General features: G+C 39.7%; 6 protein-coding genes across 8 annotated transcripts; 3 read left to right on the forward strand and 3 right to left on the reverse strand.

Annotated features, from left to right (window-relative positions):
* Window positions 1-6233: 6233 nt before the first annotated feature.
* Window positions 6234-7862, reverse strand: LOC105697898 (IQ and ubiquitin-like domain-containing protein). Its single transcript, XM_012421629.1, has one exon. The coding sequence runs from the start codon at window positions 7860-7862 to the stop codon at window positions 6234-6236; it is 1629 nt and encodes a 542-aa protein (XP_012277052.1).
* A 974-nt stretch (window positions 7863-8836) lies between these two features.
* Window positions 8837-11193, reverse strand: LOC105698148 (IQ and ubiquitin-like domain-containing protein). 2 transcript variants are annotated; one of them, XM_012422149.2, is made up of 6 exons: window positions 10904-11193; window positions 10504-10726; window positions 9877-10421; window positions 9519-9719; window positions 9048-9426; window positions 8837-8963 (listed from the first exon to the last, which is right to left on the reverse strand). In XM_012422149.2, the coding sequence occupies exons 1-6, from the start codon at window positions 11034-11036 to the stop codon at window positions 8861-8863; spliced, it is 1584 nt and encodes a 527-aa protein (XP_012277572.1). In that variant the 5' UTR covers window positions 11037-11193; the 3' UTR covers window positions 8837-8860. The 2 variants fall into 2 exon arrangements, with proteins under 2 accessions (XP_012277572.1, XP_012277571.1); XM_012422148.2 differs by having other exon boundaries at window positions 10504-10731.
* A 267-nt stretch (window positions 11194-11460) lies between these two features.
* Window positions 11461-15291, reverse strand: LOC105698146 (N-alpha-acetyltransferase 35, NatC auxiliary subunit). Its single transcript, XM_012422145.2, has 10 exons — window positions 15145-15291; window positions 14909-14970; window positions 14239-14774; window positions 13922-14114; window positions 13648-13829; window positions 13245-13577; window positions 12771-13163; window positions 12517-12690; window positions 12271-12387; window positions 11461-12197 (listed from the first exon to the last, which is right to left on the reverse strand). The coding sequence occupies exons 1-10, from the start codon at window positions 15201-15203 to the stop codon at window positions 12057-12059; spliced, it is 2190 nt and encodes a 729-aa protein (XP_012277568.1). The 5' UTR covers window positions 15204-15291; the 3' UTR covers window positions 11461-12056.
* A 30-nt stretch (window positions 15292-15321) lies between these two features.
* Window positions 15322-18533, forward strand: LOC105698147. 2 transcript variants are annotated; one of them, XM_012422146.1, is made up of 8 exons: window positions 15322-15734; window positions 15877-15984; window positions 16069-16134; window positions 16200-16315; window positions 16383-16652; window positions 16753-16960; window positions 17031-17254; window positions 17342-18533. In XM_012422146.1, exons 1-8 carry the CDS (start codon window positions 15687-15689, stop codon window positions 18465-18467), a joined length of 2166 nt encoding a protein of 721 aa, XP_012277569.1. In that variant the 5' UTR covers window positions 15322-15686; the 3' UTR covers window positions 18468-18533. The 2 variants fall into 2 exon arrangements, with proteins under 2 accessions (XP_012277569.1, XP_012277570.1); XM_012422147.1 differs by lacking the exon at window positions 15322-15734 and having other exon boundaries at window positions 15909-15984; window positions 16048-16134.
* A 247-nt stretch (window positions 18534-18780) lies between these two features.
* On the forward strand, window positions 18781-20550 carry LOC105698038 (polyglutamine-binding protein 1). The gene is made up of 6 exons (XM_012421892.2): window positions 18781-18963; window positions 19074-19180; window positions 19279-19454; window positions 19558-19735; window positions 19815-19972; window positions 20084-20550. The coding sequence occupies exons 1-6, from the start codon at window positions 18894-18896 to the stop codon at window positions 20274-20276; spliced, it is 882 nt and encodes a 293-aa protein (XP_012277315.1). The 5' UTR covers window positions 18781-18893; the 3' UTR covers window positions 20277-20550.
* A 121-nt stretch (window positions 20551-20671) lies between these two features.
* LOC105698036 (potential E3 ubiquitin-protein ligase ariadne-2) lies at window positions 20672-25797 on the forward strand. The gene is made up of 7 exons (XM_012421888.1): window positions 20672-21227; window positions 21855-22377; window positions 22529-22760; window positions 22843-22960; window positions 23141-23365; window positions 23457-23672; window positions 23749-25797. The coding sequence occupies exons 2-7, from the start codon at window positions 21855-21857 to the stop codon at window positions 23902-23904; spliced, it is 1470 nt and encodes a 489-aa protein (XP_012277311.1). The 5' UTR covers window positions 20672-21227; the 3' UTR covers window positions 23905-25797.
* Window positions 25798-25906: the final 109 nt, after the last annotated feature.

A 25906-nucleotide genomic window follows, 5' to 3' on the forward strand; every position in this document is an offset into this window, starting at 1 on the left:
ACGTGCATCATGAACGGGTTAGTCGAGAAAACGAAACCCTTTGAGTCCAAAGACGAGATCCTCCGAGTATGCAGAACCGAAGAAAGGGATAACCGCGCAAAAAGCAGTGCTTCCGCGGAAAAAGCTCGCGCGCTTCCCGGGGCTCGTGAAACCGCAAGCCCCTAAAGCTAAAAGCTTACTATAAACGGGGTCTTTCCACCCCTCATAAATTTGGCTATTATTGAAAATCCCTTCCGCGTGAATGTGTGCATTCGGTGCCGCTCCGCATATGCGCTCCGCACCGGTAATACGGGGCGGGAGTTCTCCGCGGAATCCGCAGTCATGCTCAAAAAACCCGGCCGCGTTTTATGCCCTCCCTGATTAGGGCCGACGCGTATTCTCGGGGAACGATCGCTTCACTTTTTACGACGATTCCAGGGGCTCTGAAAGAAATATTCCCCGATGAGGACTCGTCTCGATTGCCGCGGAATCGGAAGCCGCTCTTAAAGCGAAAAAGGAGGCGAGCTTGTGTGGAGCTTTCGAGCGATTTCGGTGCTGGCGTTTGGTCGGTCATATACGAGGATCAAAGCTTACGCGATGCCAATCGAACGCCATCACACCGAGGGAAAAAACATCTCGGATGATCGATTTTATAGCTTTCGATGTCGCGAAAAATTGCGAAAATGCCGAGGGAGTGATAAGAAACCGCGCTAACGGGGAGTGCATCCTTGTGAGGGTGTTTTTTTTTTTCTCCTCGTAACCTATTTTCGATATCAAACCCTCTCTTGGAGTTCCTCTCGAGATCCAGAACCCCGAATCGCAGTTTGCCCTGCACGCGAGGTACAAAAGCAATGGCACAAAGAAGCAAAGCTTTCAAAGCCACTAGGCGCCAGCTCGGAATTGCCGAGCTCGTAGTGCGTATTTGTTTTACTCTCGACGTCCAGTCGAAAGTGGCCGGTTAAAATGGTTAATCATTCGTTCACCTGTCTGGCCGACAAGAAAGTACCGCTTTACTTCAGACGCGGATTTCCGATGCTTCCGTCCGGCCGCCCTTTAAGACCCCCCGGAATGGCGCCTCCGTTTGACCGTCTTTTCAATATCTCTCCCGTCGAATTAACGGACGTTGGAAAAATCCAACGATAATGATTACAATACGCGGCAACCCGTCGCAAAAACCCGCAACGCCTTTCGGACGCGGAGGAAAGGCACGCCATTTGGAAGTCACCGAGTTCCGGGGGAACTGGGTCGTAAGGTCGAAATTACAATGTGCAAATCGGGAAGGAGAACGCCGGGTTTAGGAGGATTTACCGAACGTAAGCGAACTCGAAGTTCGGAATTATACGGCGAGACCGATTGGCCGCGGCTCTTTTCTGCCTCGGCGAGGTCTTTTTCTTTCCGTTTTCCAGGATTCCAACGCCCGACAACAAACACTATTCGAGCCGCTCTTTCGGCTTCGTATCGAGACCGACGAGCTTTTCCAGGCAAATATTTCTTTTGGGAATTTCGTAATTTCCCCGACAACGGCGCAATTTAAGGAAAATCGGAAATTCGGTAGAAACGTACAACGCTTAAATTTCAGACGCTTTTCCGCATCCGCGCTAAAGAATCGCTCGTCACTTATTGCAACGCAAATTAAGCCGGGGGTACGTCTCCGATGAAACGACAAACGAGAACTTAATTAATTTCCCCCCCTTTTACGGTCGTATCGCCACGTTACGGTCTTCCGCCATTTGCCGAGCGGATCACAGCTTGTAAGCTCCGGGAAAGAAAACGGAAACCTGAAGAGGACAAGCACTACCGGTGCCCTGGGACGAGCGTTCTCTTTCCATGGTATTATACCTCGATCTGTCTCGAGTCCTTCCGATTGCTTTAAACTCGAGGCCCGGCATTAGATCAAAAATGCCACCCATAATTCCGTCTAAATTGATAAATCATAAATTAATGTTCCTCTTGAATCGCACCTGAACCTCATGGCCGATGAAGATCTAGGAGTCAGAGGGAAAGGCATCGGTTTCCTGTCGAACCATTTCCCCGTGTTTTTCTTGAAATCTATTCCATTTGCAGGAGAAACTTTTCTAACCGGCGCTTTTGTTGACGTTTCCCTCTGGTTCGATCCGCGGGCTAATATAAATACTAGAAGCTGCACCAACTTTGCCCCACTTTTCCAATGCACGTCGTTGGACTTTCTTTAATTAATTACTCGCAATGAAAATGATGGCTCGAGAGACTCCTTTTTATTTTTCATTTATTCGTAGCTGTTACCCTTATTTTTAGTTTATCCGACAATGAGTGTTAGAGATGCTGATGCGTATGCACGAGGGTATTTTCTGCGACCAAAGTTCTAATCGATGAAGAACTTTTAACCGGGAAATTCGGATGTTAAAATGACGGGTAAGAGTGCTGAATTCGGATTACTCCTCGTTTGCAAAATAGCGTCGCCGACGTAATGAGTTCCCGATATTATCGGTGGTTCGGCAAACCCCCGATACCTACAAATCACCGCTCCACTCCAGAATCGGCGTTTCTTTCTTGGCAATGTGTAAACCATGCAGCATGGTCATCGGCTTCGTAATGGGCCAGCAACCCTTGTAACGTTAAATCACGAGACCGTGCCATTATTGACACAAAAATCGTTCGCTCGGTCCTCGCCAGCGGTCGATTTCTTCCGAACTCGATAAATTAACCGTGACAATCGCGTGGAAATATCAGCCCTACCATCAATTACCGGCCAGTACCTCGAGTACATTTTTCTTGATCTCATGCGACAATGGTCAGATTAATTCAACAAAATTTCAAACGCTTTAAAATTCTCTTCTCCTTAACAAGCTCACGAGACGAAAGAACTCCCCTTTTTGTCAAGGATCACATTTTCAGTACATTAATATTCAAGGATTATCCGAATCCCTCGACACTCTGGAGATTTTCACTTTTTCGACGGCGAAAGGAAAACTCACGTAAACAAACCCCTGCCGGATGCATCAGCTGACCACTTTCCTCCTCCTCTCGAAAGTACTTGTATGCATTTCGCAAAAGGAAGTAAACATAAGAGAGGAGCACAAAGACCCACCGGAGATTAAACCCGGCCAGTGGCTTTGAAAGCTCTATTGAAAATAAACTTGAAGACGCTTTAAAACTTCAAGTCCGCTCGAGCCGTTCCATTAGATAATGCTTTTGATTTGTGTGTGGGATCACTTTATGCGAAGTTAACTTCGAGCTCCTATTGTCATAAAACGGAAGTTAAGGCGATTTATTACAGTTTACCCGCCCACTCGTGACCACCCAACAAGAATAACGTTGTCCAACATTTTCCATCTCGCACTTCTCCTCCAGAAGCGAGTTCTAATTTTCACCCACGACAGAGCTTAAAAGTTTTTACCTACTTAAGATTTTTCCTTACTCCGAAATTAACCGATTAATCGTAATCAAGACCACGGTTCATTATTCAAGGATCCACCGAAATTCCGGACGTTATCATTGACCCTAAGACGATTTCTACTCGAGTACCCAGCTTGTACTCTATATAACAACGATATTATTGATTACATCGAGAGAGAGAGCTGTTACACGTAGATTAGTTTCAAATTCAAATCAATTTCGGCATCGCTCTGATACCGGGCGCGGGATACCAAATCTAATTAGTAATGCCGATTTGGCAAACCCTAATTGCGCGCCAACATATCGTGGGAAATTTACGAGATGGCCGTGTTATGAATCACCGCGGGCCCCATGTTTTCGAACCGAACATGACCGTTTGAAATTAACATCCCTACTTATACCGCACAGAATTTGCATAATCGGCCTGTGATAATTGTGCCTCCTTCCCGCGCACCGTTCGCGACTGTAAGGTGATAAGTACGGCAATGATTAATTCCCCGGGGTGAAAATCCTCGTGAAAACCGGAAATATGACATTAACACGTGGTGGAAAATTTTCAAACAGCGTTCTGTGCACTTGCGTGATTATCGCTGATAAACACCTACATTGTAGGGGATGCAACGAATTAATTGTTTCCATAGGGCGGATTACCGAAGTTTCGACCGATCGACGTCGGACTAATCGGATGAAATGCTCCGAATTGAGGTAATTAAATAAAAACTTAGGGTAATCCAGTGTCACGACGATAAGCCAATGTTTGAATTAGCGCGATTGATATTCCGAGTAAATTTCGCCCCTCGCGGACCGAAGTCAACGGATCGGGGGATCCATTATAAAAATACGTAGCTTCACGTTCGAACGGTCTCGCGAGGTTTTCTCGCCGAAACTACCGAGGAATTATTGAACTTGTTCGAGAACGGCCGAAATTCCGGATTATCGGAAAGTCCGGGCAAGGGAACTCTCGCGGTCCAACTCCCTCGCGACCCGATTCTTCGACGTCGCAGTCAGGAAAGCGCGGCCCAAAGATAAAGAGACGGAGCGCCAGCCCAAGTAACATTTAGTATATGAAAGACGTAGGAGAATGGTGCCCATATTTTATGGCTTAGCCGAGCCGACTTATACCGAGTTCCCGGGCACACAATGGCCGCGGTGACGGGATTCAAGGACCATTCTGATGTAGATCCACCTTGCGAAGGAGTTGCGCGATTTCGCCGACACGTTTGCGTATTTTCCGAGGGCCAGCGAAACCGCGATAATCGGATAAATCCCGAAAAATGTTATCGACACGGGCAATTCTATCGAAAGAAAAATTATCGGGTCGATGATCGACGATATCATCGATACCGATCATTTTCAGGACTTAATCTCCGTTTAATCATCTCGTCGGAGATGTGGAAATAAAAAGGGCTAGGACCGATTTATTTCGGAAATATCGGCGAGATTCGAGGGGAGTTTAATATTTCGAATGTATGAAATTTCCTTCACGTTCCTATCTTCTTTAATTCGGGCACTTGGTGGGTGATGCAAAGTATAATTGCGGCAATGCGTCATACCCGGTGAACACGTGTCTCGAGTTATCGTACCCCCGGGGCCGGAACTAGTGCAGTATCGACTGTAATTATTTAACGATATTACTTTCTTCCTATATCCCACGGTAATGTCAGACGGTATAGTACGGAAGCGCGACACCATTTGCATTTAAAGCGGATCGTCGTACCGACATTGATATATCCGTGTCTATATCGCAGTTAAGATCAACTTTATTTATGGGCCGAGCAACTCCTAAGCTTACAAAGGCCATTCTAATTTAAACTTCAAACCCCATTTTAATGCAAACCGCGGTAATTCCTCGAACTCTTAATATTTACTCTCGTCCATTTTCATGAAAGTGGCATCCGGAGAGTCAATTGTTCATGACACACATTTCCGAGCTGAATATACCGAATAGTTACAAACTTAACAACATAAATCTGATGGCACTAAGGAAGGTCCTGACGCTCGTGAAATTTCATTATTTTACAACAGATTTTTAAAATATCTATGAATAAATTTTAAAACATTCAAATTTCATGTGGTTCAAGACCTTCTTTATACCCTCCGAATTTTTTTGTGTGGTCTGAATCGATTCGGGGCACTCTAGAGAAAAGTTTCACGAACGACTCTTTCACGTCACCTTAATGCTTCTAATTACGTACTAAGACGTAAGCTGGATGGACTTAAATATCTTAACGTAAGCTTTCGACCAGGACTTTCATTTCTAATGGTACACTGGGGAGGCGTTTACAGGGCAGCGAACCAGGGACGAGTGGCAGTGAAATAAAACTTATGGCTGTGTACCCTGACCTACCGACCTAACGGATGCATATATATTACAGGAAACCGGCCATGTATGTACTGGTCCGCCTACGTAACGCGAATACGAGAACGTGGAGGTCCGTTTTGGTGCATCCTGGTTACCGAGGGCCATCTCTGCGGAAAACTGCGGAATTTCCCTAAATCTAAATGCGAATCCTTCAGAAAAGTATAGCCACCCCGCAGCAGGATCAGTAACTTTAAATTGAAAAAGAAGAGACGTCTCGAACACGTACTAGACTGAAACAGGGAGCACGCGTTTCCCCTACTAAAAACTTGAGATTGGGAATAAAATTGATGGGAAAGCTGGTTCCACCCTCAGTAGTCACTTCTTAAGCGAGATTCAAGAAAATTCTGTACGGTGGAATGGAAAAAAAAAAAACAATTCCTACCCATTTTCCCCATCGAGCGAGGAAGTCCTCAAGGAACGCTTATTTCCGTCGAGTTCATTGTAAAGCGTCGCCATACGTTGCAAATAAATAATTAACTAAATTACTGTAATATAGTTCGTCCGTTTAAGAAACTGCTCATTGATCTTTGTCGTCACTTTTCGATTCCTCTTCCCGAAGACTGGACTTCAGACGCCGTTGCAACCCCATAATGGACTCGTAATGGAGCTTAGCTTGAAGGTTCTTGTAGGTGAACCTCTGCACCAGCGAAGCGCTGTAAATTCGAGTGGGATCCGTGATAGCCTTGTGCATCGCGGCTTCCCGTCTGGTAAGTAAAAGGGAATTCCAAGGAGCCCAGTCGGAGTTCCACCAGAATTTCACCAATCTCAGCTGGTCCAGGTCGCGGCACTCCGAGATGCCGGACTTGCCGTGCCAGACGACGTTCACCAGCTGATGGACCAACTTGGCGTCTATCAGAAAAGCTAGGCTGGTGTAGCACTTCGAGCGAGCCTCGGACCGACGCAAGTCCTGCAGCATCTTCTGATAAGGTGCGTGGATCACCGTCACCGCTTCTCTAGGTCTTGCCGTAGAACGACTTCTACAATCTGGTCCAGGAAAGGAGCGACGACTCGCGTTCTCGTAAAAAATCGGTCGACCACCCTTGTGAGGAAATCTAGAACCGCCTGGAGAAATCGCCTCCGACCGATCGTCTCGAAAATCGGGACTCTCGACCCAGCACCGCAAACCGTGTACGAGATGCAGATAGGCGATTCGCAAGCGATTCCGCATTTGGTCCATGGTAGCGGTGGATACGCCATGAGCTAGTAATAATTTTTCCTGCTCGATAAGGTAACCGAGTTCCCGAGACGTTCGGCAGGAGTGCACCTCGGCAATTCCCTCGATGGACTCCAGGAGACTCAATCTCTCCTCCGATGAAAGGTCCTTTCTTTTGAGCGAGTCGTGAAGCTCCTTGTACTCCTTGGCTCGCAATACTCTCGGCGTGTCCACCAGCAGCACCCTGCCACCGCTGCCCTTCCATCTCTCGGAGGTGGCCAACTGCTCCAGGAACCTCGACCTCTCTGTCTCGTCCTTTTCCCTTTTAAGGCGCGTCTTGATATCGTCCAGTGCTCGTATAACTTTTACCTCCCTGAGGAGGATCAAGCCATGTGCGGCCAGTCTGGCACCTGCGAACAATTCCCGATTCGCCCTCTCCACCTCCGTTATCCTCCAGCGGTCCAGCAGGTTGTGTATCGTCTCGAAGTCCGACCTACTCCTCGGCTCCCTGGTCTTGATAACGTGGAACAGCTTGTCGTAGTAATGCATGGGGAACTTCTTCATGAACAGGGAACTCGGTTGCAGGATCTCGTGGACCGTTCGCAACAATTTCTCGATGGCCATCCTCGCCCGGCGAGATCTGAAGAACCTCTGAATCTTGATCGCGCTCTCCTCCCTTATCAAAAACTCCTCGACGTCCGTACCCGCGAATCTTCGGGGATTCTTCGGAGCCAGAATCTTATCTCCGGCACTCGGGAAATGAGCACTCTCCTCCGATACCTGTACACCCTTCTGTTGGCCGAGATCTTGCGTAAACTTTTCCAGGGTTGTCTGCGTGATCCGAGTTCGAAGACGCTTCAGGGCAGATCTGCTTGCTTTGCGGAGAGTCTGCGTAGAAGCGTTGTGGTATTCGACTTTGGTAACAACATGCCGCCATCCCCCGAGGAACGGCTTCGAGATGCTTTGGTTCTCGATCTCGACCACCACCACCATTGTCGTGTATGCGAGGAATTCACCTGAAAACCATGTGACGACGTTGGCCGTGCCCTGGAGCAACAGAGGACTCTACGAGGCGATCCACCGAAATTCCACCTAACGTCAATAAACTCGGATAGTATTTAAAATGACACATTGTACGGCAAATTGTTAAACCGTGGTAACAATTAAAATCTTCCACATTCCTTGTTTCTACGGATAATACCTGAATAAAATGCAAGAGACGGTTTCCGTACCTATAACTTCCCTATTTCCACCTCGCATCTCGCTTAATTCCTAACAATCGAACCAAACTAGTCCGATCTTCATTACGACTTCGATCCGACAACAATTCGTCGTAAATTACATCAGTACGTTAAGCGATCGTTAAGTCTGAACGGAAAGATCGTTCTTAATTTGCCGTAAAAGGTCGGAAGTAATGATATGAAAAAAGGTAACAATCGAATATAAAGTGGAATTACGGGAGAGACGACGTATCGATTTTAGTGCGACAATGGGAGCATTAATACCTTTACCGTATACTTCGTTGCGATCGCAGTGATAATGAAAAACAATCCTTTTGACAAATGCGACATAATTTGAAGAAAAAAAAAAGTGCTAGATTTTTGACCGAGTCACGAATTTGCCAATTTTTATCCTGGTGACCCCGAGGAGCCTTCAAAGTCGGGAAAAATTAATTAATCAACTTAGTGCCGGGGCGTGTACTTACGTCGCCGATAAAGAGAGATGGATTTTTCGAGAGGCCACGCGAGGAATAGCACGTGTATATTTCTACAAGGTCTTTCCCGTGGTAAAGCAATTGTGATACGCGTAGCATGCGTCGTCGCTCGTGGCAACTGGTCCAATCGATCAATCGCTCCTGTCTTGAAGGAAAACTCAAGAAATAACTCCCGTCTCCAAAGACTTTATTAAATACAAGAAACGGTTAGACTATCCATTGAGGACTTAAAGGAAAAATTTAAGTGAAAGACCGACAATGAAAAATGATCTTACTTTCAACAACCTTCAAGAGTTCCCCGAGGCACGTAATCCTCCCTATCTTGAATCATGTAATAACGGCCAGACTCTCTAAAGATCATTTCCATCCGAATGAGATTCCTGCAAATTATGCCGTAGATTAGGAAACAAATTAATTCAACCTAATCCTGAACAACGAAAACCTGGACGAACAGTAAATCGTACTTAAAGTGATTCTTCGCCACCTGATGCGCCAGACTTATTTTATGCAACAATCGCACAGAATACACCGTCGGAAAATCCTGAACACGTTTGTGAACCTCGGCTTCCTCGTCGGTCAAAAGAATGCAATTCCACGGAGACCATTCCTCATCTTGTCTGAACCTAATCAGCTTGAGCCTGAAGATATCGTCCTTCTCGCTGACAATCGAATGCCCGTGCCAGATATTGTTCACAAGGTGATAAATATCCGGTCCGCGCATAACAAACGCAACGCAAGAGAAGCTATTTCTTTTCCGCTCCTCGGCGCGGATATCGTTCAATAAAATCAGATATGGACCGTAATTAATGCGAGGAACTTTACCCCGACGTAGCCACGTGCAGCCTGAAATTGCAATTTATGTAAATAAAAAAATTACACAAAGTACCGCCAACGTCCCCTCTCAAAGAATAGAAAAAAAATCCCGACAAACTTACTCATACACCGCGCTATTCGCCTCGTTCCAGAATAAACGGAGAATCTGTGATAGGGAATCAATTTCGCGCAAGACCGACACAACAGGAACTTGGTATTTCTGGGTGGTCCGAGTTGATCGCACTGAGAATCATTGAACTCTTCTTCCTCTCTATTTGCGCGTACACGCGTATGTCCGCCTTTGGCGAAGTTCAAATACGCCTCTGCAACAAAGAGTCGGTGTCAATAAGGGTCCAACGAGCTGTTGCGCTAAGTGTGCTCGTGCAAATGTGCTCGACGAGCTTGCAGAGCCCCTCGAGCACAAAAGCTGCAAGAGGGATTCCAAGTAAAGAGCATTAAATTCAGCATAATATAACTTACGAGCAACGCGCTCCCTCAGCTGCTCCAAATGCGAGCTCTTGATGCCAACAGATATCAACGAGATCTCTTGATCCAGTAAATACCCAAGTTCATTCGATGCGCGACAATCCAGTCTCCCGAGGAACGTTTTTAACAGAACCAGCAATTCTATGCGCTCTTCTACCGAGGTGCCTCTTTTGCACAGACCGTCGTAAAGGCTTTTAAGCTCGCGAGCTTTTTGAACCTTCAGAGTAACCATTTCTACCGGCTTCCCTTTGTATCCGTTCCATCTTATAGGCTGACAATTCAGGGTTAAAAACTGAACGCGCTTTTTCGCCTCGAACTCGCGCTTGATAAGCTGTCTGTGCTCTTCGATGGCGTTTATCATTTTTATGCTCTCCGCCAGGGTCATGTAATTTTCGGACAACCGGGAGGCTTGGAAGCGTTGCGATAAGGTCGACTTTCCTCGAGCCAGCTCCCAAGATTCGACCATATTGAACAACGCGTGGAAATCTGCTCTGCTCCGTGGACAGATTTTTCGAAGTCTGTCCTCTTCTCGTCTCCATCTGTAACGATATATTAAGATTTCCCCATTTAATAGAACATCTCACCCTGGAAATTCTTATCCCGAGATAATCGTAAACTCACTCTAACGCGAGGACTCTGTTCTTCTCGTACATTCGGCAATTCTCTTTCAATTGTCTGTACAAGGCGGCGGATTCACGTATGTATTTTAATACTCGATACGCTCTGTAGTATCTCTGGATGGTTCTTACATGACCTTCGGTATTGAGTCTTAATTGCATCTGCTCGTATGTCTCGTACGGCGTAGCCGTCATGTACTTGTCCGAAGCATTAGGGATGTAACAGTCTTCTCTACGGCATGATTTCAATTATTACGCTATTACAAGAAATATATCTTAAATATACACGAGGTGCCTTGTACGGGAGACGGTGAATGTCCATTTATATATGTATATATTATTAACTATCGATATTCCGTACAAGTACGTCCTACGATTTTAAGTTTGTCGAGTATTCAGGTTACCGCCACATTTGTGTGCCTCGGTGGCAAAGAGGTTGAACGCTTTGCTCCTTCGTTTGGACGGTCTGACTTTTTTGACTGCACATCTGGCTCCATGGTATTTCTTTTGGAGGAGGGCCTGTTTGAGATGCTGCATTTAAATACACTGCGCCGGTTTCTTTATTCTTCCAGCCGCCCAGATACGGTTTCTTAATCCGGCGATCCTCTACTACCGCTCGTGGTAATACCATTATCTTCGGTTTTCCGGTTAAATCGGTTTTTAATACATTCTATGCAATCCTTCTACTCATTCTGATAATATTTTTGAAAAGTAATCCGACATTTGGGAACAAAGTAGCAATGGGACTGTGATGATCAATTATTTCAACGCGTCGTCATTACCTTAAATACGATATCAAGTCCATGTTTTAACCGAACATATATTTATTAAGACCTCATCCCTGTGTAACTTGGGTCACAAAATTATACATCATAAATAGAAGAAATAACCAACCGTCGACAGAAAAAATAATTGCAGATGGAAACCTCGAGCTAAATTATTCAATGATTTTTAAACGGTATTATCGTTTTCGAGAACTTATCCGAGATTTATTTTACATCTGGAAAATACACAATGCAACAACTGCGTACATTGTGAGATCTCTTCGCGAGTCTCAGAAAATGTGCCATTTGTAACAACGTATGCTAACACACTAACTTCCACAAATTTTTTAGTATAACATCACGCCCGTCGGGGTTTAATTTACATTATGTTTGGAACGAGATTATCTTTATATATTCTAGGATGTGCAGATTTCGTACGTGTGCTCACATGTTTAGCAAGATAATAAAACGCATAAGCCCATCTATAGAACAAGCTTCGTTGTTAAAATATAGAAACAAAATTTGTTCTTCATATCGCGAAAAAATTCCATAACGGACTCATTTCGAAACTGTACAAAAATTACGACCAACATATTATTTGCGTCTATTTAATAGTCACTTGCTTAAGTAAAAAAAAAAAGAAAACTTTACGAACGCTGGAAATCATATTCTTCTTTTACTATTCCAGAACGTGTACTCTTGAACAATTGAAATTATTTGACGCAAGATTTACACCAAAATAAATAATATACCAATCGCTTTGCAAAAGATAAGCTATTAAAGACTAGAAAGTTTATGTCAATTTTATTAATGGGAAATGTTGATGGCATGAAAAGTCGAACACCGGTGGTTCTTTGGATTCTTTCTTATGTCCGCCAGCTAAGAGCTTTAAAACAATAAAATTAGTCTTTGAAACTTTTAATAAATCGTTAATCTGCAAAAAACAGTAACATAGATTAATAAACTATAACTAACTGTACGAATTCAATTTACCAAAATGTCTTTACCTCATTGACGGTATTTGAATTTGGTGGGTAATGTGACAATGCACGCTCTAACATATTTCTTGCTTGATGAAAATGACGACAACCTGCTAAATATTGCATTTCACTTGCAACTTTCTCCTAAAACAAGAAAATCCCCCGAAATTATTAACTGGTTTAAATATATATTTACTTGGAAGATGTCGTATCGAGCACTACATAATCTCAATTCAACAATAGAATTCTACATAATTCTTCTTCTATACATACATTTCTTTTATGCATTTGATTATTCGTCATGTCCTTAAATTCATGGTACGGAACTGGGGGAGGCGTTGGAAGAGAAAAGAATGGCAATAGCCTGTGTTCGTACCTCACTCGTTCAGAGTCAAATTGAGTTTCAGGGAAGGGTATTTTTTTATCCATACAAAAACCAATTAGAGCCTGAAAAAACGATGAAATAATTGTACACGTGTAAGAAATATTAAATAACCCACGTAATAACAGAATAAAACAAAACTCACTTTATAATAACCGCCACAGATGTTCTGCATAGCTTGATATCGTAATATTTCTGCATTATACGGTCTCGATGCTGATTTCTTTTTCTTATTTTTTGCGCTCTTTTTACCGCCTCTCCCTTTATGCGCATCATTATGAATATCTTGTTCTATCAAAAAGGAATCAGCTCTTGTAATAGCTGATACCAGCCAGCCATACAAGAATTCATACAGATACCAAAATATATAATGATATTCATGAACCGAGTACAACTCCAGTTCAAAACCACTTAACAAATATAGAACCATAACACGTAGAGTGTGATATAATATCCATGTTCCAAAACAAACTAGATGAGATCTCGGTGCATCAGATTTTAAAGATAATGTATGTAAGTATCCGTCCACTCGTTCTGCCTAAGAATATAATGATGGTTGTCAGATCTTTTTAAATACCAGCATAAACAACAAAGTTTAATATAAGGAATAATTTCTGACCTCATCCTGCAATGCAGCAAACTCCTCCAACAAGTGAGCTAATTTGTCTCTTTGCCTTGCTCGGTTATGCCCAGTAAGTTGTAATAAACTGCCAAATATACTGACACAATGACTCAAAAAATTATCAACGTACTCCTTGGCTTGATGATTTTGAAGTAAAGTACTTTTTGGCATCAAAGAAGGTGGTGCAATGAAATTTCTCGCTGCATCCCTTAGAACATCGGCAAAATTTTGTGTACCAAATACGCGGTTAGTTGTCGGCAAGTATACTATTTGCAGCATAGACCTAGATAGTATACAAGGGCTTTGACGAGAGAATTCTAAGAAAAAATCCTAAAAGCAAAGCACTGAAATGAAATTATTTGCACAAAATCAGTTGTCGTTAATGTTCGATTTATCTTACCAGTGCTGCATGAAAACTTGAATATCCAGTAATTTTGATGACTGTTTTAAAACGATTTAGCAACTCTTCCAAATATTCTAAAGCTTCAATCCTTGGCTTTATTTTAGTATACCTTGGAAAGGTTGGTGGTAATAACCTCTGATTCACCATTGGATCAAATCCCATGACATTTGGATGATTAGCTTAAAGATTAAATCAATTATGATAAAAATAATATAAAGTACATACATTTAATACATATTACTTGGTGCTGTGTGTATCACGAGGTACTAACATATTTCATCAGCTTTGGCACCTCGATGAATAGTCTTAATCATGACTTGGATCATGTCGATGCAATTTGAAAGCAGTCTCTGCCAATCCGCCAAATTCTGTTGCACCTGTTCTTTCCTTCCCATTAAAGATAATGTTTGATAAAACATTTTTGTAAATCTTATCCTTGCATATAACGCTAGTCCATCATTGTACTACAAATTAATTATCTCTCATTTAACTTACTCGTACCAATAAAACGTACGAATAACATCGGTTTTGCACAAGAATCGAGTCACACCTATGACAAGGAAATTATTAACTGAAGGACAATGTTACCTCTCTTTCGGTTTCGTCGTCGACCGGTTTTATTCGACTTTTTCTATGTAATTCTTCTTCCACCTCTCTCAACATAGAAACAGTTTTTTGTTCAGTAATATCTTGTTGCAATCGATACCCATAAGTAACACTTTGGAAATCCTCTTCCTCAAAAACTGATGCTTTATTAATACAATCTTTAATAATCTCAATTATTTTGTAAACAGCATAGCAAAACGTTTTTAGAGTTTTGTCTAATATCTGTCCTGGCTGGTGCAGATATAAGTTTGTAAAAACTGTTTGCGCTAAGCTATGCCCTTCCAACCACGATACTATACAGGAATACGTTGAATCTATGATTCCTATTATCTCGGAAGGAGTTAAATTGTCCAACTTGATAGCACCAGAATCTACAGCTTGGGTAAATGTATATGGCTTATTATTTCCCCGATTACAAAGCATCCCTGCATCCATTTTGGGATCCATCATCTCGATCGCAGACATGGCTTCAAATAATCCAAATAGTTCATCGTGTAATAATTCACCCAATTCCAGTCCTAAACACATTTATTTATCTTTACACATCTATCATCCACTAGTTTTATAGAATACTATTTCGTCAAGCAGTAGCGGTTCTTTGAAAATAATGCATTCTTCATGGATCAATTTATATTACATGAAAAATCAATACCTGTGATAGCCTCGAAAAATTCATTTGTAATGTCCACCCAATTACAAGTGACGTGATAAAATCTAAAAATCAGTACAAAGTCATAAGTTAAAAGTTGTATGTAAATATGGTCGATATTAGGTTATTTCACACAAGCACTTAACATAAAATGCTATTTTGGACCATTCAAATTCTTATAACATTTTCCTGATACTTAACAACTACGGTAATGTTTTCTACAAATGTTATAAACTCACTGGGATTCTTCTTCATTGTTTAAATCAAGTAAACTTTCTTCCTCGACCGAACTCGCCATTTTTGTAGGCTGTCAGTTCAGGCATAGAGTAAGAGCAGAGGTCCATGCCTTGAGATTCGTCATAATCGACGAATCGCTGCCGCCTAGAGGTCCCTACTTGAAACTTAACGTTAATTAATACGTCCGTTAGGTAAAAAAGTTTGGTATTGGTAACAAAATAAATGCCAAATTCGGAAACTCCTTTTTAAACGTGGGAGGGACCGCTTCTTCACGGGCCGTTTCACCACCATCACGAAACAGCTACCAATTGTATATTTCATGACATACTATTCCTATTTAACTTTAATATGGAATTTACTTGTGGAGAGAAAACAGAAATAAAACATTATGAATTAATCCATTTTCCGGATTAATTTGTTAATTATGATCTGACTTAATAATCATGTGCCATTTTCATATATCTTTAGTAATATTCTTGTAGATTGACATTTTATCACTTCTTCGTGGATAATAATTTAAAGACACCAAATTCTTAAATATAGAATGACAGAAGTTGGAAGTGGAGATGAAGACGAGGACGTAGTCTTCGAGGTATTTTATATGTGGTCTACAAATTAATTCGCATTGTTGATAAGGTGTACATTTGGAAACTGAATTTTCACATTTACCAAATGTTATCGAAGTATTGGACTTATAATTTACTATGACTATATCAATATTTTTCTTCCAATAGGGCAGCGAGCTTTATGATGCGTTGACAAAAATGGGATATACGGAATTTGAATCTGCAGCGGTTACTAGAACTGAGATTTCTGAATCTTCGGATGTCTTTCTTTCAGAAGTAAGTCGAGACTGGTATATTATCAATATATGTTTATTGCACAAAACATTACTGATATTGTAGGCGTTTTTTAATGTTTTTTAGTCTGTGCCATCTCTCGACCAAAGTAAATCAAAAAGTTCACTTAATGTATTCCTTCATAAGATGCAGGTAATAATTTGTATTCTTGTAAAAATATTTATTTATTTAACTTTCGTTTATAATCTATTTATCAGGACAGTGATATTTCGGAAAAACAATTGAAATTAATTTTGCAAGCAGATATGTTGTTAGACGATCATGCAGCTCTGATTCAAAGTTTTCTTAAGAAAAATTGTCGAACTTTATGGGAGTAAGTATTAGTTAATTTATGCAGAGGTTATTTTTAATTTTATATTATTATTTTACCAATATTTCAGGACTATTGTTCAGTGGCTACCTTCTACATTATCTACAACTGCAAGCATATTGTCGATTAAGTGTAACAATATTATAACTCTGACTCTTGGATTTCCCGTAGCAATTATTTTTGCATACCGCATATATGAAAAATATTGTTCTTCAAAACATTTAAAAAATCTTATTTCTGCACAAAATGAACTGTTTCATTTGTGTAAAAATACTCTTAAGATACTCCGATATCGATACAGGATGAAAATGTTGCCAGCAAAGTTTGGACAAAAATTTCTGTGAGTCACATGCTGTTGGTATTGTACATTCCAATTCTCATCCCAAATAGGATAATCATCCCAGGATAATTATTAAATGCAAGTTTTTATATATTTCCAGAGAAATGGGATCACAAAAATTAAAATATCTCCAGCCTCTTATGGAAACTGTTTTAAAATCTATGCAAGACGCATCACGACTATATTATCGAACTTCATTGATCATTGGCAAATTGCTTCCTACAACCATTCCCATTGAGTCACTAATAACTATATTTGACAACAAAAAATTTATGATAGTAGGGGAGGTTACTTACGATGCACTCAAGGTATGTCTATAATAATTATAAAGTAGCAGCAGAGTGTTGAAACTGTTCTGAGTACCTTATACTGCTGCAGCACTTGTACTATGTTTACATCCTTGCCCAGTCTGATATGCTATATACGTTAGCTACCGCATACTATAAAGACACCTGGCTAGAACATGGCACTCTTCCAGAAGCGGCACTGTCTCAAATAATTTTAAATGTTCATCGACCGTTAAAAGGATATTGTACAAAATTATCCAAAATCATTAGAGCTTATCGATCAAACGAGGTAGATCTCGTACGACGCCCATACAGGTACACTTTTATAAAAACAATTTAATATTTAATAGTGGTTCTCTGTAACATCTAAACATATATTCTGCATATTTCTTTATGTTCCAGGGGTATAGTAGTGCCAAAATGGCAAGATTTATATGTACAGTTGGATTTAACTTTGCAAAAGATACAACTGACATATCAGGGTCTTGCATCAATCCTCGAAAACATTGACATTTATTCCGAGACTAATATAAATGACAAGGAACTTACAGAAATAATAATGAAAAAATTAAATGAAGTTTGTAAGGAAATGGACACTGCAAGGAATTTTACAGAATTCAGTTCTTTATTATTAGCCAAAATGCAACACACCCAGTCTAAGGAGATTCATAACGAAGAAAATTTATTTGATAAATCGATTGCAGTATCTGAATTACCAACATTCTACGATGCCGAGCCTGAAGTTATTGATGAGGTTTTCGAGGAGTATATTAATGAAGAGTACTTAAAACCTCTATACCAAGATAGTGAATTCTCATCGTTAAACTATAAACTAGATAAATTATTAGCGAAAAACCTTATGAGTGAATTGAAAGAAGTATTAGTTGAAAAGCATAGAGAGATGTCCGAAAGAGAGTCCAAAGCATTACAACGTATGTACAACAGTATTTCAAAGAAATCCAGCCTGGAATTACAATGTAATCAAAGTACGAATACTTCAAGCATGGAAGTACCAGTACCTCTTCCCAGAAAAAAACGAATATCTGTTATTCAGGAATCTGAAAATAATTTTAATCAATTCCCTGAAAGTGGGTTAGACATTTGTGGCACACAGAATTCTACAATCTGCCAAGAATTAAAACAGCCTCCCGTTCCACCGCCATTGCCAAGAAAAAATATTTTCAGTACAAGCAATATTCAAGCAGAAGACGATTTAGATATTCATAAGGAAAATATTTCAAAAATGTCTGCTGACCATATAGTGCAATCTTCGCCAAATTTTCCTTCTATGTCAAAAAGTGAAGAATTAGGTAGTTCTGAAAACCTGCAACAGCCCCCTTTGTCATTTTATCCCCCAAAACTAGGTACGACTAAGGACGATATTCCTTGTTCTCCATTTTCAATTCCCGTTGATAGAACAGGTTTGAGACCATTCTTTCAATTATCCGAAGAGACTTTTGTAGGAAGTGGAGAAAACACGGAAAGTGTATCATTAAGTGATATAGAAGAAGATGATATTCATCAATGATAATATTTATGACGTATTGTATCAATACGATTAAAGTCAATGAATAAAAGATGCAAACAATAGATTTTTTTTCTATCAATTACTATTGAAGTAAACACTAGTCCGCTGAAAAATAATAGATGAGAACGTTGGCTTCACGGCTGAGAAGTAAATCAGATTAAATTTCTCCTAAGAGATTTATGTTTAGCGCGTATAGTCGCAGAAACGGATATGTTCAGGAACTGCAAAAACGTAAAATCCCGTTTTCACGTAATTTACGTCGCGTACAAAACTCGTGTCGTAGAATCTAGTAATTTACTAGAAATAACTACATAAATTACCAAGGATATTTTAGGTATTCAACCCTATGGAAATAGTAAATAAGTCAACAAAATATTTCATTTAACCGTTCAGTTAAATGTTGGAAAACATTGTTGTCAGTTGAAAATGCCCCTTCCAGCAACGTTGGTTGCTCGACTAGCAAAACGAGGTCTTATTACAGGATCCGATAAGCAGGGTAAGAATCTAATCTGTGTATTTATCAATGTTTTGAAAATTCTTGTTATTTATATTTATGCAAAAGCAAGTCATATCAGGCAATACACTTTTTTGTATTCGTCTAAGCAGAGTCAAGAAAAGAAGCAAAAAAGAAAGTTCATGAAGAGGTTATAGCCGAAGACTATGACAATACAAAAGAGGAAATCAACCAAATTGATCTTGTACAGAAATTCATGGTATGTATTATTTTCAGATTTTATATGTGGCCAGAAATTTTCTTTTCAGGAACTTAGGAATAAAAGCTTGTTCCTTTTCATATTTTTATCTTATGCAGGGATACAATGGTTGTCCAAACAAATATAATATTTATCATGAGTGTAGCAAGAAATGTAAAGAAATGTGGGGAACTGGACATTCACAACCATCTGATAAATACTTGAAACGGCAGATGAAACTGATTCAAAAGTATCCTTTACCAGAAACATGGAAGGCCATTTATGATCCTGGGTCGTACGTGCTTTATAATTTAATAACAATTCTTGAAAATATCAGTGATTACATTTATTATACTAGATAAGAATTCTGAAATGTTTTGTTATTTTTTATTGTATAGAGGACAGCATTATTATTGGGATTGGTCATCAGATTTGGTGGCATGGTTACCGCCTGGTCACCCAAAGTGTCAAATATCCCAACCAGCTTCACAATTAAGAGAAGAATTGCATCTTAAAGCAGCTGATCAGGATGATATGTCCAGTGACGAAAGTGGTAGCGATCAAGAAGCAATGGAGGTTTGTGGAATTGAGGATTATTCAATCTAAAAGTGATATATAATTTCTTTTAGTCATAACACATTTTAATTTATTATAGGTGGATGATGTAGAACTCAAAAAAGAAAAAAAATTAGAAGTCAAAGAAAGATACAAGGGACCAGATAATCGGAGAGTCCAGAGGTTAGAGAGCGGTAAAGAGAAGAAAGATCGAACTTTAGATCCCATGGATCCAGCCTCTTACAGCGATATTCCAAGGTTTGTATTACCGTATATCTTTATGCTACATAATTCTTTAAATCCTACTTTTAAAAATATAAAAATTATTCTTGGTGATTAATGAGATTATTACAAATGACTATTCTACAGAGGTAAATGGTCCGATGGCCTAGCGAGACATAACGAAGCTAAAACTGGTGCCGATACAACGGCCTCGGGTCCTCTATACCAAATGAGGCCATATCCAAGTCCTGGTGCAGTTTTACGATCCAATAAAGCTAATAAACAAGAATCCGAAAGTTCCAGCAAGCCAAAAGTTTCATTTCCAGAAAAGCCAGAATAAGACTAGGCGGCACTTCATAACGATTTCTTCTAATTATGAACGTCGAACCTGGATTATATTTTAATCACTTATTTAAATCATTGAAACTATGCACAACTCCTGAATAGTAACCTGTAAAAAACATTGTAAATCAATCCATTGCTTAAATTTAATCTGGACACGTCATACAATTTTTTAAGTTCTTGCGAAACAGATACATGTTATTTAGGAACGTATGCTTTGCATACATTGGAATATTCATGTTAATTATTAAAGAGTCAGAAAGTGTACAATACTCGAATCTAAGGTGGAAAGGAATTTTTAAAACCGTTTCTCTTTCCTCCCGCGCCATTCCTCTCCCCCCACCTTTTGCAGTCAATTGCATGCCTGCAGCAGCTGCAAGGTGCTGCAAGTGGCAAGCTCCCGTGCGCGCGCGTGCAAGGCGCACCGTAATAGTGTGTGCACGTTTTTGCACGTAGTGGTTCGTGAAGTGCGTGGCAGGGGAGCGAACTCGAGGACCGATCGCACGATGTCTCGTCTCTTCTAAACGCATTTTCTATAATAATTGTCCGCTCTGCTCGCAATGAAAACATAGATGTACTTCTCTTGATAACAAGCGTCCCCGAAGTAGAGTATTGCGTCGGTGAGCCTATCGCAGATAAAGGTGATTCCAAGCAATTCGAGAACGTGACAGGAGATGTAGCTACTCTGGAATTTGTTTTGGAAAGGGAAAACGTCACTTGAAACTCGAAGAACTCACGCACGGAAGAACTCCGATGCGACATAACCCCCGGACAGCTGTTCTTTAAATCGTGTGGCTGAACCGCGCTTTCGAACATCTTTTGGAGCGCGGCGAAGACATCTCTCATTCCTTAAAGCATGAACGTAGAGCGAGTCTCTTCTGACTGCCAATGGATAAGTCGAGGATAATATGCGTGAAAGTGACCAATCTCTGCTAACAAACCTCCCAAGGTATCGGAGAGTTTGATGAGGATTCCACCCTCGTTTCTATCCTAAGGCTTTAGCTTTTGAGTTTTGAGGCTATGTAGGTCTACTTGAAAGTATGCAAGGTTATAACAAAGAATAATTTAGAACAAAGCAACATCAAAGACGTTAAATGAAATATAAATTGCTGCAGGTGTCGGGAAGGACGTATTATACTGCATCGCTCGCTGTAATTTAGTTAAATTTTAAAATATGCGAATTTGTAATCGGGGCTTCAAATTAAAAAAAGAAAAACTAGAAAATTATACCCATCAAAATTATTAGTTCCCGAAATCAAATATTAGGAGTCCTGCATTTACGATATATTACAATAACCAATTTTTTGGGCCACAATTTTATTAATTCTTGGATATGAACATGTTAAGTCCACATTATATTTAATCAGGCTGTCCCTTAAAATAACATGAGCTGAATCATTATTTTTATGTGGATTTGTTACACTTGCAAACAATCAAGGTTATAACAATGACATCTACATTTCAGATACGTTGCATAAGCATGGAAGATGTCTACCTTTATTTGTGTATCATAAAAAATGAAGGTATATAAAGTACCATGTAACATGTTAGCCAATGCAAATTATTGATTCCACAGATGTCGGGTGAGGAATGCGAAAGCGAGATGGACTACTCAGATTCTGACTGTGGCGATATAGGCTACGAGGATTACTACAGTGTACAGCCATGGGGTGGTGAGGTAGACAATGATGGAGATACGGATCAAAGTCGCAGAGACCCTGAATTTACCGTACACGATTGTCTTCGCGTTGAAGAAGTGGAAAGGCTACTAAATGAAAACGTTGAAATTCTGAGTACCAGCCTTCGTATCACGCCGTCCTTAGCCAAACTTCTCTTACATGCACACAATTGGGCATTACAAGAAATTGTTATAAAGTACCGTACCAATGCCTCCAGTCTTTTAATTAATTCTAAAATTAAGCCTCTGTATCCACCTGATCCAATATCAGGGCCAAAAGGTCAAAGAGGTGGAATTTGTTCAGTGTGTGTTAATGGACTACCCTTGGATAGATTTTCTACCCTTACATGTGGACATTCATTTTGCAAAGATTGTTGGTGTATGCATTTTGAAGTGCAAATAACACAAGGAATCTCTACTGGTGAGTTTGTTCAAGTCCTAATATTTTTTAAATGATCCTTTAGTGTACAAAAAATTTGTAGTACCGAATATGTGTTTAATACCATTGTAGGGATATGTTTGAAACAAATATTTATTTTTGCACTTATGAGGTTGAATTTAATGTAACTTAGGAATAAGTTGTATGGCCCAAGAATGTGATGTCCTGGCACCGGAAGACTTTGTCCTTTCTCTTTTAACGAAGCCAAATATGAGAGAAAGGTATCAACAATTTGCCTTCAGAGATTACGTTAAGTCTCACCCACAGTTGCGATTCTGTCCTGGTCCGAATTGTCAAATAGTTATGCGTTCCAAGGAACACAGGGCCAAGAGAGTAACTTGCTCATCGTGTAAAACTATTTTTTGGTATGTTCTGTAAAACTTTTATTTTTACCCTATCATGTATTTCATTAAAATTACGGTAGTGAATTTAACATTTATATTTCAGCTTCCGATGTGGTATGGATTATCATGCGCCCACTGATTGTGGTACAATTAGAAAGTGGCTGACCAAATGTGCTGATGACTCCGAAACAGCAAATTATATTAGTGCACATACCAAAGATGTAAGTATTTCAAAAACCTTTTTGTACAAATTCATTATTATACAATTAATTTACAGAGACTTCAAGACACCTAGTGAAAAAAGAATACTACAAATTAAGTGCATGAATTTAACGAAGCACGGTAAATTTCGTTGAATCATTATTTTATAACACAGTAGTAAAAATGTAATTATTTTTCAGTGCCCAAAATGTCACATTTGTATAGAGAAGAATGGCGGCTGCAATCACATGCAATGCTACAATTGTAAACACGACTTTTGCTGGATGTGCCTTGGAGATTGGAAAGCGCACGGAAGTGAATATTATGAATGTTCGCGTTACAAAGAAAATCCTAACATTGCCCATGAAAGTGTTCATGCTCAAGCTCGTGAAGCTTTAAAAAAATACCTCCATTATTACGAAAGGGTATGTATCTGTGTATATTAAATGAAGCATTCTCTAATTACAATACAGGCTGAAATTATTAGGCAATTTCCTCGTTGAATTCTACTTTCAGTGGGAAAATCATAGTAAATCATTAAAATTGGAGGAGCAAACGTTAGAAGGTATTAAGTCTCGAATCAACAAGAAAGTGATGAATGCCAAAAGTGGAACTTGGATCGACTGGCAACATTTATTCGCAGCTGCTTCCCTTCTGGCTCGTTGTCGCTATACGTTGCAGTACACGTACCCTTATGCTTATTACATGGAACCTGGGCCACGAAAGGAATTGGTAAGAATAATTAAACTCAGAAAATCAACAATCTATATTTAAAGAAAATTGGAAGTCAATTCGCTTATCGTTTCAGTTCGAGTATCAGCAGGCCCAGTTGGAAGCTGAAATAGAAAATCTTTCGTGGAAAATAGAGCACGCAGAAACAACGGATCGTGGGGCTCTCGAAAATCAAATGGATATTGCCGAGAAACGTCGAGTTATTTTGTTAAAAGATTTCCTGGAGTTTTGAGCAAGAACTGGGTTAACACGACTGCTCCATTAATCTTTTGCAATTTCAATTTCTTTTACTTGTGCATAGGCAAGAAAGAAATTATCTCCTATTAACTAATTATATTAATTTTTCGTTCAACGCTTAAAGATTTATCCGAGGCAAGCGACGCCTATGTCCAAATACTGAAAAGGTATAAATAGTGAAAACAATAGTTCGGTAATTTGTTCCACTTTAATCCCGAAAGATAATGGGAATCAAATGGCAAATTTATAAGTTTTCGACAATTTCGAATTGAATAGGTGGCTCTGTAAAGTAAGTACTTGAAGAGTCTTCGTAATGTTTGTCAAATTTTTCAAATGATGCAGATACATCGTGTGAGCTCGTCTTATCTGAACGCAAAATATTGATTTCGATGACAAACGAATTTTACAAACTTCCTACATTTATTATATTTTTATGGCAGCAAGAATGGGCTATGCAGTTCCCTGCCCATCTCTAAAATTAATGGAAGGCAACTTATGAAAATTCAGGTTTCTCGACTGAAATACTGATAATCGCCTAGTACTTTGATCAATATGAAAATTCGTTCGAAACTGCAAGGCATGGAAATTTGGAATACTGAGGAAGAATATCCAAATTGATTTATCATGATTTTACAGTTGAATACTAGATATTCCTAACTTTTTGATTCCTGTTTCTAAGTCTATTCTTCCCGAATCAGTGGAAAAATGTTGTGGCTTGTACTTATATTTTTTGTTGGATAACACGAATAATCTGTGGTGCAATACGAAGCACGATCTTCCGCATTCACTACATGAAATCTCGGCAGCTTGATTTTTAATAATATCAACGACTGCATTCACAACGGATTCGATAATTCACCAAAACGTCATCTCAGCATTGTATGAATTTTCCCAGCAACAATTCAGTGCGATCAACTCAGGAACAATTTCCGTGATTTTTTTTTTTGTTGTATTTGTTGATGTAGATAAACAATTAATTTATCCTACTTACATCCTTCCTAGTCTGCAGGAACTTTTTTCAACGATTTCTTATAAATGAATGCTCAGTTTCCGAAATCCTCGTAACCGCTCATTATCTCGGTGATGTTAGTACAAGTTGTGACGATAGCGATCAAGGTACTATAAGTATTGTATGCCTGTACACATTCGGAATATGTGCCGATCTGAGAGTACAACTTGTACGAAAAAGCGTGTACTTCGACATCGAGTAAATTCATCCCCATCACATTTCATCCTCGAACGGTACAATTGTTAATATTAAATGCTTTTACGTGCGATTTATCGAGTGATTTCGATGACTGGTCCACCCAGTATTCGAGATAAGATAAAGCAAATTCAAGCATGACCAAAAACGTGATTCAACCGGATGAAATAATATAATTTGACGTTTACCAGGGGATTTACAGGAGTATATGGTTAAATACAATTTAGTATCTCAATTTTTACTTTGTTATCTAATGATACTATTCTTTTTGAAGCCCCCCAATTTTATTTCAAAACATCACTAGAAAGGGGGTTTGAAAAGAAACGAACTTTTTAAAAACTGATATATCGTTGACTTTTGTTATTAGCAAGTAGTATCTCTACATAGTTACTATATAAGATTAGCGTAGTTCTGTGCCAAAAACTCACACCTGTTATTTTCCCAAATTATACATTCTCGTAAATTCCCGAATTGGTTTTCGAATCTCGTTTTTGATCGTGTCTGAAATCGCATGAATTTAAATTAATTCTTGATCGATTACTGGACGAGCAGCAATTTAATATCGGCGCTCATTAGTAATCACTTTGTATATATTATTGTAAAAGTACATTCTATAAAAGCCGTGTGACATTTTCTATGATTAGTACATAAGAGTTCATGCAACGATCGAAGTCATATATAGAACTTGGACATATTTTAGCGTTCGAACCTCTTTCCCATTTTTAAGTATTTAAGTATCGATCGATATGCTAAACCAATCGACGTATTGTAATTAATGGAAACAGCTAGGGTT

Source organism: Orussus abietinus, unplaced genomic scaffold (genome assembly GCF_000612105.2).
Source record: "Orussus abietinus isolate OABI.00-Male unplaced genomic scaffold, Oabi_2.0 scaffold1, whole genome shotgun sequence".
Classification (NCBI taxonomy): domain Eukaryota; kingdom Metazoa; phylum Arthropoda; class Insecta; order Hymenoptera; family Orussidae; genus Orussus; species Orussus abietinus.

Bases quoted from the DNA above. Each gene is read 5' to 3' on its own strand.
- LOC105698038 (XM_012421892.2), top strand. From the start codon at position 18,894: ATGCCCCTTCCAGCAACGTTGGTTGCTCGACTAGCAAAACGAGGTCTT. The intron at 19,181-19,278 runs GTATGTATTATT...TATCTTATGCAG, and splicing joins ATCTTGTACAGAAATTCATG to GGATACAATGGTTGTCCAAA. The intron at 19,455-19,557 runs GTACGTGCTTTA...TTTATTGTATAG, and splicing joins GCCATTTATGATCCTGGGTC to AGGACAGCATTATTATTGGG.
- LOC105698146 (XM_012422145.2), bottom strand. From the start codon at position 15,203: ATGGCGAGTTCGGTCGAGGAAGAAAGTTTACTTGATTTAAACAATGAA. The intron at 14,775-14,908 runs GTATTGATTTTT...AAATGTGTTTAG, and splicing joins ATTTTTCGAGGCTATCACAG to GACTGGAATTGGGTGAATTA. The intron at 12,388-12,516 runs GTATGTATAGAA...TTCTTGTTTTAG, and splicing joins ATCAAATGCATAAAAGAAAT to GAGAAAGTTGCAAGTGAAAT.
- LOC105697898 (XM_012421629.1), bottom strand. From the start codon at position 7,862: ATGGTGGTGGTGGTCGAGATCGAGAACCAAAGCATCTCGAAGCCGTTC.
- LOC105698147 (XM_012422146.1), top strand. From the start codon at position 15,687: ATGACAGAAGTTGGAAGTGGAGATGAAGACGAGGACGTAGTCTTCGAG. The intron at 16,961-17,030 runs GTATGTCTATAA...ATACTGCTGCAG, and splicing joins TTACTTACGATGCACTCAAG to CACTTGTACTATGTTTACAT. The intron at 17,255-17,341 runs GTACACTTTTAT...TTTATGTTCCAG, and splicing joins CTCGTACGACGCCCATACAG to GGGTATAGTAGTGCCAAAAT.
- LOC105698036 (XM_012421888.1), top strand. From the start codon at position 21,855: ATGTCGGGTGAGGAATGCGAAAGCGAGATGGACTACTCAGATTCTGAC. The intron at 22,961-23,140 runs GTAAGTATTTCA...ATTATTTTTCAG, and splicing joins TTAGTGCACATACCAAAGAT to TGCCCAAAATGTCACATTTG. The intron at 23,673-23,748 runs GTAAGAATAATT...TTATCGTTTCAG, and splicing joins CTGGGCCACGAAAGGAATTG to TTCGAGTATCAGCAGGCCCA.
- LOC105698148 (XM_012422148.2), bottom strand. From the start codon at position 11,130: ATGGTATTACCACGAGCGGTAGTAGAGGATCGCCGGATTAAGAAACCG. The intron at 10,422-10,503 runs GTGAGTTTACGA...ATATCGTTACAG, and splicing joins AACAGAGTCCTCGCGTTAGA to ATGGAGACGAGAAGAGGACA. The intron at 9,720-9,876 runs GTAAGTTATATT...TCTTTGTTGCAG, and splicing joins GCTGAGGGAGCGCGTTGCTC to AGGCGTATTTGAACTTCGCC.